General features: G+C 29.7%; 1 protein-coding gene across 1 annotated transcript in view; it reads left to right on the forward strand.

The window, feature by feature from the left end:
- LOC148312989 (protein CFDP2-like) overlaps positions 1 to 13,704 on the forward strand; it is a 56,256-nt gene extending 42,552 nt beyond the window's left edge. Inside the window, exon 2 of the mRNA XM_088269604.1 lies at positions 13,613 to 13,704. Coding sequence (XP_088125730.1) covers positions 13,613 to 13,704 — 92 coding nt within the window. The remainder of the gene's footprint in view (positions 1 to 13,612) is intronic.
- Positions 13,705 to 16,757: the final 3,053 nt, after the last annotated feature.

Here is a 16,757-nt window from a genome sequence, read left to right on the forward strand (position 1 = left end):
TGAATTTGGAAGTTGTTTATCTTCATTAAATAATTCAATGATTTCAAAATGGTTATTGTTTAAGATAAAAAATAAATCCTTTTTTTTAACAACTCACATTATATTTACTCAATTTAACTTACTGATTACAGTAGTATGTTTCAATAAAGTAATACAAATTATACATTCATTCAAACATTAAAACAAAATTTTATAACAATTTCGTTTAAAAAAATGTTTCCTGAGGTATCAAAATAAAGCTAATGTTAAAAATTCCATCTTTTTTGCGAATTCGTGCTTAATTTTTATTTTTTAATACAACAATGTGCGCATGGGAGAAGAATGGAACTAACTGGACTTCCCAACATTGCATTTAACGCCAACCCCAAGGTAGACGACTCCCATGAAGACCACCAAAGAGATGGATGTGGACGAGCTGAGAATGGACATCGTAGGAGGCTAATTCCTCTTTGAAACGCGCCACGAGTCCTACGACAAGAAAAAAAAGAAGAAAAAATAAAACAATTTTGTAACATAAAACCTCCTTAAGTGAATAATTGTTTTTTTACGACAGTAGACGAAAATAAATTGATTCATTTTTATTTCTTATTCCATCCTACTTCATTTAGAGTACTTACCATAGTGATTTTAATGGCAAAAAGAACAGTCCATAAAATACTACATTTCGTTTCACCAATTAAAATAAACGAGTTTTTAAATTCTGTTAAACGAAAAAAATTAAACCCTCAAAGTATTAATTTAAATATATAACTCCACTTTCAAAAAGCGCTGAACCGAGGAACTTTATAAATTAAACCTTAGTAAATGGACTGTCTTATGGTAGTGAAACAATTTTTTCGGCCGCCTCACCTTCTTTCTCTTTCATTAAAGTATGAAATGCGAAAAGCGGTAAAATTAAATTTTAATAATAATTTTCCTTAGATAAAACGAATCCCAAAGAATTTCAAAGGTCGAAAGTTGGAGCGAGCCTTCAAAAAAGTCAAACGCCTGAATATTCATAAATGTGCTTCACGGGCTACAGAAAATAATGTAGGTATAATATTCAACTCTGTTGCTGAAGTTTTAAATGAAACTTTCAGTGTACATTACTTTCGTTGTGACTGTAAATAAATTAACATCTGACAACGACAGTCTTCCTAGTTTTCATCCGCTGCAACCCGCGATATTTTATCTGAAAGTGCTCTATAATTTATTCAGATGTCTTTGCACCGCATTTAAAAAGCTTTCAAGCGTTATTAAATATACAAGCCCAGTTTATTACTCCGCTAAACATCGTAATAATAATTGCTTTCTCTTCGATCAAAGCTCCTAGAAATTCAATCTCATTTTTCACTGCGAATGAAACGGATCTCAAATCTTGGAATAACTTAACGCTAACATGCATAGTTTCCTATTAAAAACTTTTAATCCTGCGTAAAATACAAACCTACACAATTGTGTAGATTTTTTATTTATTGTTTTGGCATTTACTTTTTGGTAAGGCATGATGAAATTTTAAAAGAAAAACACTTGATTTCTACCTGTTTGAGTTATATTTATTTAAATATAAAGACTTGTTTCCGAATCAATGCTTTCATCTAGAGTTGTAAATATAAACAGTTTATATTTAGACCTGAAGATGGAAGCAAAGCTATCGAAAATAGTCGTTATAATTAAATGAATATAACTCAAGTGTGTAGGTTTCAATTTTTAATGTTTTTCATCTCAATTTACACAGATCTTTTCATTACACAATAGGGGGATTTAAAATCTCACTATAACAATGCGTCACTCGATAACTCGATTACCATTTAAGCAATTGGATCAACATTTGTTTTAATCTTTAAAATAATACTTTAAAATACTTTGGCATTTTTGGTTCAAAATTTTCTAAACGTGTGATTATGAATGATTTTTCGATAAATTAAAACACTTTCAATTTGTAAATATGTTACTTATAATACGTCATTTATCATAAACTACGTATTAATTACAATATTTCTACAAATACTGACTGCGAAACATTCGTAATTTTTAAATACTTCAAACGGGACTGAAACGTTTTCGTTGATGTAGTAAATTTTTAAAAATACATATATTAATATTTACGAGCAGTTGCTTTGATTCGTCAGTTTCAAAATTTTTATTCAGGTTTCTTACGATAAATTGTATTTTGAGTCGTTTTAAAAGCTGTGGAATATTTAATTAATATATCGTTTCATAAATTGCTGTAAGGGTTTTTGCATTCATTAATTTGCCGGTCAATAAGTGGTAATATGTATTCATTTTTACTAGATAAATTATATTTTAAATTGTGGTATTTACCCAGAAAAACTTAAAAAATCAAGAATCTACGTCAAGAGATCGTTTTAAATATAATATGGAAAAAAATTTAACATGCCGAAACACATTCGTTTTTATATCACCGTATAAACAACACTACTCCAATCCATGAATAAATAAATAAACATTTAAATTTGTCTACAAGATACGGAGGTACAGACATCCCTGCGCAATATTTTATGTAAATATACGCGCCACTATGCGAACGGACACATGATATATTTTATTCATTTTGTAGCAATGCCATCATAAAATATACACCCTTATTCCACACTATACCTAACCAGGGGTAACTTTTTTCCAGAACTCAATTTCGGATCTTATCAATATCAGATATGAAGGAAATTCTGAAGCCATGAAGCAGACGACGTTTTAGACGTTTCGCATTTACTTGGATCGATTTTCATCTCATTCCGAGGGGATGAAAGACAAATGTCAGAGTTTTCTTATCCAGCTAGCTGGTCATTTTATCTAAGGGTGTTGAAATATGAGGAAGTACACGAAAAAAACACCCTCAATCTGCCTCTTTTTCAAAATTTCAAATCCAATTTTTCATTTAATATTTCTGTAATTTAAATTACCTTTTTTGAAACGTTTCAGAAAAAGATACTTGAACTTTTTTGTCTTAACCTCATATTATCATCCTTTTATTCATAAGTATTTAGTAGAAAAAACTTAAACATTTGAGATACATATAAAAAAAAAATAAGTCGAGTTGTAATAAGAGTCAGATATTCTTGGTTGGACACCAACTTTGCCAAAACTTGAGTCATATTTTCAAACACAATCTGAATATTATTCTTCTTCTTCTTCTTTTTCTTCCGTCTAGGTTCTCTTGAAGAGCAATTCGATAGCCAGTATATTTTCTTTACAACATTTTGAGTGTGTCCAAATACTTGTTCACAAATCTGGATTATCTCCAATTAAATGAGTTATTTTTTGACAAAGTGGTTGTCAATAATGGGTAGAATAGGTGAATGTTACACGTGTGTATAGTGATCACTTGAACCAGCCTATGACGGCCATCAGCTCCGTAAATTCTTTAACTTCCATATTCTTGTTCATCTTTGATGACATGTCAAAAAACAACAGTCTTTTTTCTTTCATTATATAAACATAGGAGTATCCTCTTCGCTGTCTTCCCCATCTGAATATATCCTTTTTACTTATACGTTATCTGATAATGCCTATCCAAAAAAAGTATGCGATTTAAATCTACGTGTATTATTATAATAAAAATATCTCAAAGCAGATCTTCTCAATTCTCGTTGACATAGAGGGGTTAGAAAATACGCGTTCGGTTATTTTTAGATGATTTTTTCATTCTTTATAATTTCCTCACATTTTCGTCAAAAATATCAAACATGGTTAAATCTAAAATGTCAATTATTACGCTTTAAAGCATGTGTGTATTTTAGTTCTATTCCTTTGATTACGTTTTATGATAAAACATGCTAAAATAACATATTTCTTTTTGTTTTAAAATTATTCGGTCCATGTTTTGTCTAAATAAAAAAGGATTTTTCTCCAAATCATCATACCAGGAGTACAGAATCAAGTAAAAGTGAGCAATATTATTTTTTTACGCATTTTACATACTAGAATACGCATGATAAAAATACCCTTTGTCGGGGACGCTCTCAATTTTTTTATACGAAATCTTTATATATTTGTCATTTTATTACAGAAAAGTGGGAGTTGGTGAGGAAATAATATGCCTATGCTGTGATGGGTTGCGTTCAACAACATTGAACTAAGCCGAATATATATATATATATATATATATATATATATATATATATATATATATATATATATATATATATATATATATATATATATATATATATATATATATATATATATATATATATATATATATATATATATATATATATATATATATATATATATATATATATATATATATATAATATATAAATATATATATATATATATATATATATATATATATATATATATATATATATATATATATATATATATATATATATATATATATATATATATATATATATATATATATACATATATACATATTTATAATCATCGCCAAGCAGTGATAAAAAATGCGCTAAGAGTATCAAAAATGAAGACCCTAAGGACCACATCTGGCAAGAGTCTACGAGATGGACAATAGGATAAGAGAAATATGCGAGAGAAAGAGAAATATCGAAGATGTCGTTAGGTAAGGAACACAACAAAGAAAATGGTATGCTCATGTGAAAAGAATGGAACCATCCAGACTCCCCCACATAGCACTGCACAGCCAACCCCAAGGGAGACGATTTCCGGGCAGACCAACAAAATGGTTTGACATCTGGGGATTGACATCGCAGGAGGTTAATCTTTATTAAAAACAGGCCATAAGATGAAGGAGAAGAAGAAGATTTTCAGATGACGTAATTATTAAATTCTAAGTATTAAAAAAAAAAAAACCTTTTACTCTTTTCAACTTTTTAATTAAAAACTTCATGCTAGACCACAAGGAAGAATTTAACGAGAGAGCATTAAAATTTGTGTATTTAATAAATTATATTATAAAGTTGGTAAATTATTTAAATACCGCCGTTTTAAAGTTTCCCGGGGTGTTGTAAAGTTACTCAAAGCACTGTACACAACTCTAATCCTCAAGTTTCATGTTCCAATATACAATTACGGTTTTAACCCTCGATTAGTACGAAAGATTTCTGTGTATTCAAATGTATATAACTAATTATATAAGAACTTGTGTTAGATTGCGTTAATCCTTTAAGTTTTCAGTGCAAATAAGGAAAATGATAGACATTTCTAATTAATTTTACTAATAAACTTACTATCTCGCCACTTCTTTGCATAGATTGACGCTCGACTGTGAAACTGGCGTCACGGGTTCGATTCCCGCCAACTGCAAAATAAATTCTAGGAAGATTTATTTTCAACTGGTCTGGGTATTTGTAAAGTGATAATCACATTTACCTTTCCTATCCTCACTATCCTACCTGCTTTTTTTCAGACATATGGACCGAGATCCAATCTTCTTCTTCTACGCTTCTAACCCCTATCCGCACCCAATGGTGCATAGGGCACTGCATGGTATTAACGCAGTGTGATCTTGATTGTTACTTCCGTGAAGGCAAGGTGATCACTTCTTCACTTCACTTTCAGTCCAGGGTAATATTGAATAAATATTTATTTTCACTCCCACCCGTGAATCGAACCCGGGTCTTCCAGCACGGTAACTTAACATGCTCACCATTACATTACGGTGGAGATCCAATATATATAGAGCATAAGTCAAATTCAATCCGAATTAGTTCGCATATAATTTTAAGAAGAAAAATAATTTCTTTTCTTGAACGCTTTTCGCTGATACTTTGTGGCACATTTTATAAACTTTGTAAATTTAAACAACCTTGTTTTAACCACTTTTGTATTATAAGTACACTTTAACTTACCGGTTTTGACAAGAACCTTGTTATCATCAGAGCTCTGGTAAGGGGATGTAACTAATTATGAGTATTTTCATGTTTTTAATGTTTTAGAATTTAATAAACCCTGATGATGACAAAAATAATAAAAAAAGTGGTAAAAACAAAGTTATTTAATTTTATAAAGTGTAAACAATATTTTTGGATACTTCTTTTGACCAGTTGATTATCAACATTATTTTATTTTGCAAACATTTAAATTTATCTAACACTGAGTTAGTCTCCTTACAGATGATTTTATAGCCCTCTCAACTGACGTTAAAGCATATTTCGTTTTTAATGAGTTAAAAAATTATTTATTATGGATAAAAATAATTTTTATCATAATTTTAATCACGAACAAAAATAACTAATATAAGTCTCTCATTTCCTGACATGTAATATTTGCGTAATATACTTCCCATCATAAGATTTTCAAGTCGATTCAACACCAAATGGTTTGACTTCAAATCGCTTAACTCCGATCAATTTCAGGAATAAACTTATTTTCAGATTGTGATATTTTGTAGAGAGTACCTATCTCAATACGATCACTTTTTTATTGTTCAGCTTATTTGATAAAGATGAGTATGGAAGAGAAGTTCGTTTTCTAACAGAGAGACAAATAGTTGAAATGCCATCGAGTAAAATCTCGTGATATTTTATAGTAATTTTACTGTTTTAACTTAAAAAAATATTATGATATCGTAAGAAAGCTAGTACACCTTTACTTTATACAAAGTAAGGACTTTAAGGAAATATTATACCAACATACCCGTATTTACGATTTTTTATATAGTATAAAAATTCGACATTCTGCTCAGTTTATTCGTTATTTAATAAAGCTGTACCATTTTATTTCTTTACAACATTTTGAGTGTGTCTAAATACTTGTTCGCAAATCTGGATTATCTCCAATTATAGGAGTTATTTTCATATTATTTTTGACATCTCATTAAAGATTCTTTTCATCTCACCAATAGATGTCTCTAGTGAAGATCTACTGATTCAAGAACAATGTTTCGAAATTGGTGAAAATACATAGAACTTCCAAGAATTTGAGTAATGTGGTTGTCAATAATGGGTAGAATTGGTGAATGTTCACGTGTATAAAGTGATCAATTAAACCAGCCTATGACAGTCGTCAGCCCCGTAAAATCCCAGACCTCCATATTCTCCTTCAACTTTGATGAGATGTCAAAAATAATATTTTATTTCTTTATTTTTCCTTTATTTTTTTCTATTTCTCCATACCCAAAGGATGCATTGGGCATCACAATACATTGACCTTGGTATTATTTGATCGTTAATCATTTGGTCACAATTATTTGGTGAATGTCTGATCCTTTAATATCCTATAAGCTACCGATTGATTCCTGGCTATAAAGCTTAATGTTCTTATCTATTGATGCGGAAAATATCCAATTAAAGCTCCTTTTTTCTTAATTAGGAAATTGTCAAGTGCTAAAGAAAACAATTGGTCATTAACTAATTAGTCGGTTTAAAGGACAAATTCGTTAAGATGCTCCTTATATTTATAAAAAATTAAAAAAAAAACATGTTGATTTGTTCAATATCTTCTGTCTCCATTAGATAATCAACGAGTGTTAATAATATTTATTTGATTTTTTTACAAATTTGACTTAACGTTGCATTTGAATACATCTGTGACAAGTGTTCCTTCTTACTCTTGTCCGCACCCAGTGGTGCATAGGGCACTGATCTTGATCTTTTCTTACATTAAGGCAAGGTGATTACCCCTGCGCTTCGGAAACCAGTCCTAGGTAGTATTAAAAAAATATTGGAGTGTAAAATCATTATTATTTATTTTCACCCCGCCTGGGAATCGAACCCGGGATCTCAGTAGCTCATTACACCACGGAGGTAGATAGGTAAAAATATGCACATTAAAAATAATAAAGAATTATAGTTATGGCATCGCCATCTGTTGAACGTAACAGCAACACACGCAATACTAAATACCGCTCATAGCAGACAGCGTGCTTTTGGATAGTTGCTTTTACTTCATCGTCCGATTGCATTGTTGATTCATTGATTTAGGATATTAAGCCTTGTGATATTTTCAAAAAAATGTTAAAAAATATGTCTTTATTGTTAAATTAAAAATGATTTGATTCATAATTATTTTTTTGACAAAGAACTCTTGAATAAATATTGAAAGTTTCTTGGTATGTCAAAATAAGAAACCTTTGTGTATTTATAGTAACAATAATCTTTCCTTATCGACTTTAAAAGCTCCCTTCCGATTTAAAGCGAGTTCGTTTGCACGATTAAATAATAAGGGTTTACTTGACCGAAAGGGTGTAATCGCTCGGCAAAGGAAACTACCCCTTGAAGTGAAATTGGAATAATACCTTACGCAGATATGTGGGGTACAATCGAGGACATTAATTCCTGACGTGTTTTGAAGTTAATTCTCTCGCGGGTTCCTGCACGTCTGCGAGTGTTCATATTTTATGTAATATTACTATACCGTACTACACTAGAGGCCACAAGTTTGACGGGCTTTTTAAATTAATTTAAATATATTGAAAAAGTTATAACAAATAACGGGAAATGTTCAAAACGTTTTTTAAAGATCATAATTTACACTAAGACTACACATAATTTACTCTTCGAGATATATTGTAATAAGAAACTCCAGGATCAGGGAAATATGCGAGATCGAAGATGTCGTTAGGTGGGGAAGGCAACGAAGGAGACAATGGTATCCGCATGTGAGGAGAATGGAGAATGGAATGGAGAATGAATCCAGACTCCCCCCACATTGCACTGTACGGCCAACCCCATGGTAGACGACTCCCTAGCAGACCACAAAAGAGATGGGTCGATAGCTGGGAATTGACATCGCAGGAGGCTAATCCTTCTTTTAAACAGGCCACAAGGCCTACAACAATATGAAGAAGAAGAAGAAAATAATTTACATGTACGAGTATATTGCGAGTATAAAGTACCTGTATATGTAAACATTCTTCAACTCCTACTTTTATTGGTACCATATAATGTATACTTTGCTACTTTATTTTTTATATCTTACATACTCATTTGACTAATTAACAATATAAATTATTATAAAACAAATTAACATGAAAAAATATCTGTAATGAATCATACATATATCACACATAACTAATATAATTTCCTTTAGCAATATATTTGTATGAAATTATTGTAAAAAATATTGAGCATTCTTCATTTTCATCATCGCGTGTGTGTGTGTTTGTATGTGTGTGTGCCTGGGTATGTGTTAGAGGATCAAACGCTGATTATTATGGAGATCAATTTAAAAAGTTACAAATATTTTAAGTGTCTTAATCTTTATTCACAAATCTCGGTTTGCCTACTTTAGAGTTCATCCACGTAGTTTCATAAAGGTCTCTACTTAATAGGAAGCTCACACAACGCAACTATAGAAGGCGCTAAGAACTCACATGTGCAAAAACTTGTCAATTTAAGGATAAATATACAAGTTCCAAAGTTTTCAATCGTGGGTAGAATGGTGAATACACGTGTATAAAGTGATCAGTCAAACTTACCTATTATAATAGATTTATATTATCCACTGACATTTCGTGATGGAATTGCATTTTTAATATATTATTAGATTGAAACCAACATGTTTCGCTTTTCCACTTTATTTTTTATTTGACCAGCGACCGAATTTCGTCATTACCGACATCATCAGACTGGTGGGAGGCTATACAAATTGTTATGTTATATATAAAACAAGGCAGGGGTTGATAACCATGATTTGATATGATATAAAAAAAAAATAATAATAAAAATAAATTAAATAAATAAATAAAAATTATATAATATAAAAAAAAATAATAAAAAAATATACAAAAAAAATGAATAAATAAAAATTATATCAAATCATGGTTATCAACTCCTGCCTTGTTTTATATATAACATAACAATTTGTTTTGCTTCCCACCAGTCTGATGATGTCAGTAATGACGAAACCCGGTCGCTGGTCAAATAAAAATAAAGTAGAAAAGCTAAAAATATTGGTTTTAATCTAATAATATATTAACCTATTATAGATAGTGTGCCCAGTAAATACCCAGACATCCATATTCTTCTTCATGTATTGTATATTGAGATATTGATATATTTCTCATCTCACTATCGACGATTTGCGTGGATGTTCTAGCCAATCTCTGAATCAAGTCATAGTGTTCTCTGGACAAACCCACTTAACGTCGCTTAAAAACGTTCTTGAAAGTTATACTTATTTACCTACAGCATTACTTTGCAAGACTTAACTAGTTGTTACGAGAATATTTCCACAAGAATTACAGTAAAACTTGAGACAAATGGTGTTCATGAAACTTTTCCCGGGTGTGCTTCATATTATTTATGTCAAAGAAGCAAGGAAATGAAAAATATAATATTATTTGACAAACATTTATAAGTTTGTAAACCATTTAAAAACAAAGACACAAGTTTTTCCGGTTGTCAAAAAGATACTTCATACAGAAAATAATAATCTAACATTCAATAATTACATTTTCTGTCTTTATTTTTAAATATACACGAATAGTAGGTACTACCAATTTCGCGAGTTAAAAAACTCGTATTAAAGATTTTACACATTTTAAATATAAATTTAAATTGGTAAATAAAACTATGTATTTCTTGAAATCTATGTATTATAACACGTGTTTCTATGCAATACGCATTATTTTCAAACACAGTATGTGAAGCTAAGTCCTAATTTTACAGTTGTGTCTTTGGGACGTTGAAGGATGAAGAGGGGGAACATAGACTAAAGGATTATCTTTGTTCCGACTAAAAAAATATATAAAGGAAAAAATAGCTTCTGAAAAGGGGTTTCATTCTTTTAAGTCCCAAGAACACATCTCTAAAATTTAAACAAAGCTCCACATACTGCTTATAAAATAAAACAACTTTGTTTTAACCACTTTTTTATTGTTACACTTTATCCAACCGGTTTTGACAAGAACCTTGTTATCATCAGGGTTGATGTACTAAATTCTAAAACATTGAAATACTCGTAATTAATTACCCTTCCCTTACCAAAAACTTCCACGCACTCCGTACAAGGTTCATGACAAGGTTCTTGTCAAAACCAGTTGGATAAAGTGTAGGAATAAAAAAGTGGTTCAAACAAAGTTGTTTAATTTTATAAAGTTTATAAAATGTACCACAAAGTATCTGCGAAAAACATTTTAAAAATTCACATACCGTGTTTTAAAATGATGCGGAAATGATTTTAAGTAAAAGTGGTATGTACCAAGTAAAAACTTAATTAACAAATGAATAGATATTACCCCAAAGTGACTGCAGATTCAAATTATAAAATGATTGTAAAAAGTTTGATGACGCTATTTTATTTATTTTTCCTAACCACTTTAAATATTTTGAATAGAGCTCCGCTCGGATCGCCCATCCGCAAACCACTACTTTGTAAATGTAATAGTATGTAAATGGGTACTTTGTGCTGCTTTAAAATATTTATGCACATATCTTATGCAACTTATATAAATGTAAATGAGTCGTTAAATGCGCCCTAAACAGAACTTTATTCGAACATACCCCTTGTGAAGAAAACTTAAAGTTTGAAGCATTAATCTTTTGAGAGAATATTCGCCAAGGCCCCTTTTGCCATCGAGCCCCTTTTGTCAATATTCTCTCTAACAACTGTTTTTTTTGTATGCATATATAAGCAGTTATTCTCAAACTGTTGTAAAGCTTCATTTCGTTTGAAGACAAAGACATCGTCCCAGATTTTTACATTAACGTGGAAACACTTCTAAAATACCACTTTTGAGTATATCATTGTAAACACGACTAGTTTTGAGAACTAAAGATGCTCTAATCAACAGGCAAAACTACGATGAGATTGTATAAACAACAAAATTGGTTGTTTGTTTGTTTAAATAAATAAAAAAAACTCATTTTCAAAAATTCGATTGATAAAATCAAATTTAGTAAAATTAAAATAGTAAAATTATAATTCATTATTTAAAAAAAAAATAAAATGAAAATCATTAAAATTAAAAATTCAATTAAATTAAATAAATTAAATTAAAAAGTAAAATTTGTTTACAAAATATGCAATTAGAAAAATTGTGATTTTTTTTGCTATTAAATTTGTAGAATAATACGATGATCTAAATATAGAAATAAAAACTTGTATTATACCACTTTTGAGTAAATTAATGTACTTTCACCTGTAAATGAGAACATATGTAGTTCTCGAAACTAGCCGTGTTTACATTAATAAACTTCAAAGTCGTCCTTGCAAGTGTTTTATTATAATATTTAAATCAACACGTTATTAAATTAAGTTCATATCAAATTATTAAATTATATAATTTTAGGCTTTGTTCTAAACTTCTAGGGTTTTATGCCTGATTTCACATTTGCCTACAAAATTTTACCAAACCTAAAAAAGTTTTATCGGCCTTCACCCCCTGAATCCTACTCTCATCTAGTTATAATCATCCTATTTTCTAGTAAATTGCCATCGCTCTAGACCCACGTTCCAAAACGCAATAGCAAAATCAGCTTTATACTTGATCAGGGTAGCAACGAGGGGGTGAGATTTGGCCTAACTGTTTTTTTCGTATGAAATTTTGGTAATCAGACCAATTTTATTTATTTTGGATATATGTTTATTTTTTTACATCGCGGAGATCATTGAAAAAAAAAATTTAAATATCTCATTTCTGTATTGAACATCATTATTTTAACATTATTAACAATTACATAACAAAAAACATATTGAAAAATATCTTTTAATCAAATTTCATAGTTTTTACAAAGACTGCTTAAAATAATTCAATATTTTATTAAAATTTTACTTTAATGTTAACCGAATTCGAACCGAACCGCTTCTTTCATAATACTGTTAAATATTTAAAATATATTTCAAAAATTGGCGGCAACAAGAATTTTCTGACTATGTAGTATAGTAGTAACTGTATTCATCTACCGTGCTAGCCTAAAATAAATATAAAATATACTCACTCCCACATATATTTTACATCACCCTGGACTGGTACTATAAACGCAGGATTGATTAACTTACAGTCATGCAATTAATGATCAAGATAACACTGCGTTGGTATAATGGAGTGCCCTATGCACCATTGAAATCAGATAAAGGATTAGAAGAAGGTTACGAGAACTTGGATTGAAATCGTAAGTGGCTATTTTTCTTATTTTGTATTGATTGGAAGTTGAGACACCGACATATAAATAGCCTTCACACAATTCTCAATATTATTAACATTTAAAGCATTTACTTTGTGGTTAGTTATTTTTATATTTAACCACTCACCGAGATTTTTATGAAGACATAAAAATCTCGGTGAGTGGTTAAAAACTAATAATACTAATATTTTTGTAAAAAAATATAAAAGTAAAACTGACTAACAACTAAGTAAATGCTTTAAATATTAATAATATTCGGAACAGTATGAATTTGAAATATAATTATGTAGACTTAAAAAACTCGTGTGAAAAAAACAAAGTGAGTGGTTACATACTAATATTACTAACATTTTTGTAAAAAAAAATTATATGTATAAAAGCCTTTATACTATTGAACGTGGAGCTCGCAAGACCTAGATACAACCCCAGTTCATTTACATATATGATACACACTGTAAAGAATAAAATCTATATTTATCAATTAATCTTCCTGAAAATTACTTTTCACAATTCTTTTTACAAATTGATAGTGTTCTTTCGAATATTTGAGAAACTGTGTGAAGTCTTACTAATGTTCTCTCTTCGTAGCAAACTTTGTTCCGTTTTGTTTGCAGAGAGTCAGCGGCACCATCAATCTCCGTTTTCTTCTAACTCCTCGCCCATTTTATTCCCCATCAAGTGGAGCACTAAAGTTTTTTTTCTCTAACCTCTTCTCCTATCTTCTATTCAATGATCTGCAATCCCATCTACACGTGTAAGGGTGAGATCATTATTTACACCTACTAATAATGTCTGATTTTCTCCCCTCCGTTTTGTATTTTTTGTTTTATTGTGTTCGATACTGAAAACGACAGTGCTTTATTGCCATGATTAACCGTTATGTCGAATAACCACATCACCATAATTCAAAACCGATAATAATTAATTATCTACGTGATAAAAATTTAGAGTTCAACACTTTAAATATTTAATAAAAATATATTTACGCATTTAATTGTGCCTAGATATTAAGTTATATTTATTAATATAAGATACTAACGTTTGAAAGTGTAGCAAAGAAGTTAGCAAAAGAATGATGGATGTAGACTGAATTCGGTTGAAATGCGACCTCTCAGACGAATGTGCGGCAAAACGATGTATGGTAGATGTTCGAATAGTGAAATAAGGAAAGAATGCATGGCTGATATAAGCGTTGAACCTGTGGAACGAATGAGTGAGGAAAGAAGAGTTAAACGAATTTATAAGGCGAACGAATTCGGAAAAAGTAGCAGAGGAAGACCGAGAAAAACTTGTTATCAAATACTTGAAAGTGGTCTGGTCAGAAGTCGAAATGATCGGCGGGTAGGTATGAGGAGATGCATGAATGTGGAAGAGGCGAAGATTGTTCGAAAAAACAGATTGGTATGGCGTTTTATTCACTCTGCCTACCCCTGCAGTAAAGCAGCATGATGGTTAGTTAATGGTGGTGGTTAATATGAATACCATTTGCTTAACCAAAGCGATTATTTAATAATTCAATATTTTATTTGTATCACTTTCAATACCGACATATTTTACAGTGCACTTATGTTTAAAAAAGCTTCTTGCTTTTAATGACTAGATTTAAAGTTCAGAAAAATTAAATCTTGTTAAAAAATCAGTTGAATTTGTATAACGTAAAGAGGGTAAAAACATTGTCAGACTTTTGATGGAAACTTGAATAATCTAATAAAAAGGTTTTTAAAAAATGACAAAGAAATGGATTTTCTCGTTAATTAGTAAAAGTTTTAGCTGGAATCAAATTCAAATTTATGTTAAATAAAATCATTGGAAGGTTTACTTATTTAAGAAACCTCTTTAAGTCTAGTCTCTGCCATTGAATCAGAAACCATTGTACGATGAATTTACTCAACTTAAAATATTTTAATTGATTTTTTTATCTTCAAATCGGCTTATTGAAATTCGTTTTGATTCCACAGCTCGTGTCAGAATTTATAAAATCGTAAAACAATTAGAAATTTGTAAATTGTACTTAAAGTACATATTAGCGGGTTTAATTATTTCGTATCGTATTCTGCCTGGAATGTGTTTGCCTTTTGATGATTTAAAAATAGCAGTAACTTTTAAGTTTTATAAAGTTATGACATTTTGAGTGTGTCCAAATACGTCACAAATCAGGATTATCTCCAATTATGATACAATACATTATTTTGACATATCAACGTAGACATGCACATCAAAAATAAACATCTTCTTCGTCTATGTTGAGATTTAAAAAAATTATGTAAATAAAGTAAATTTCAGCATTTTGGGGTGTTTCCAAATCCTTCATCACACATCAGCCAATATATAAAACAATCCAGTTAGAATATTGCATCACACTCAATAAAAAGTTCTCTGTTGACTAAAAGATTTTTCAAACCAACGAAAGATGGATTAAGTGAACTCACACATCACTAGTGTCATAAGATTGATGATAAACGAGTATGTATGTAGGAAAACCATAAATTAGAGTAGCGTGGTTGTCAATCATGGGTAGAATGGTAAACGTTGCACTATGAAAAGTGATAACTTAACCAGCCTATGAACGTTCATAAGCCCTATAAATGCCTTGAAATCCACATTCATCTTCATCTTTGTTGAGATGTTAAGAAAATGGATATATTAATTAATTATTTTATTTATTATTTCGGCATTTACTTTGTGGTAAGACATGTTAAAATTATTATAGAAAACACTTGTATTTTTACCACTTCAGTTTATTTATATAGAGCTGAAGTTGGAAGCTTAGCTTCTGAAACTAGTAGTCATAAATATACTCAAGTGGTAAAAACAAGTGTTTTCTTTAATAATTTTAAGTAATTATGCTTTATCCAAAGTAAAACGAGAAATTAAAAAAATAAATTGATAATTTGTTTCCTTGTATTTTTTTATTGTTTTCTATCAAGCACGTATTGATATATCACTAGTGTTTTTTTAACATGATTATTTAGCCTTAATTAAATAAAACACCAAGTAAAATATATAACTAAGTATTAAGATAGATTAATTAATTTTTTATATATTATTACCAAAATATATTTATCAAAGTCAAATACTTTGAAAATAATTTCTAAATTACTTATTTTATATATGGTTTGGGAAGGTATAAGTTTAAAAAAAAACTTTCCACTATTGTTAAAATGGTGATTCGTAACGTTTCAGCACAAAAAGTTAAAAGGCTAAGTATGTTATTTATACACCATTTTACAAACGCAAAATAATTAATGTTCCCAAAGTACATACATTATGGCGTCTTTTGAATTCTCTATAAATGAATGGTCTAGCGGGCAAATTTAGCGTAAGAATCTTAAAGGATCCGACTTTAGGGTGTTTTTGTGAATGTCGTTCAAGGGCTAACTGTATCTTTACTACCCCGCAAATACTTTTCCAACCAATTAACTTAACGTAGCCCTGACCAGTGAAATGAAAGTAGGTACATTCGATATCTTAACAAAATAAGATATTTTTATTTATTTTATTTATTTATTTAATCTTGTTACATTTTTTAATTCAATTTAATACATTTCTATAAATTTTTATCATAAATTTAATTCAATCTTTTGATTTTAATTTCGCTGAGACTCTCCAAAAAAGAGATTATCTCATGTGCTTTTTCGACTTTTTTTAGAGAGAAGGACTTTTTTCGTTTTTTTCTGTTAGTACAGTGTTTTACATTTTGAAAAATATTATTCTGAACATATATTTCTATGCGGTTTAGTTTTCTATTGTATAGTCTGT

Source organism: Brachycentrus maculatus, unplaced genomic scaffold (genome assembly GCF_059751285.1).
Source record: "Brachycentrus maculatus isolate JH-2025_06_01 unplaced genomic scaffold, ASM5975128v1 h1tg000026l, whole genome shotgun sequence".
Classification (NCBI taxonomy): Eukaryota; Metazoa; Arthropoda; class Insecta; order Trichoptera; family Brachycentridae; genus Brachycentrus; species Brachycentrus maculatus.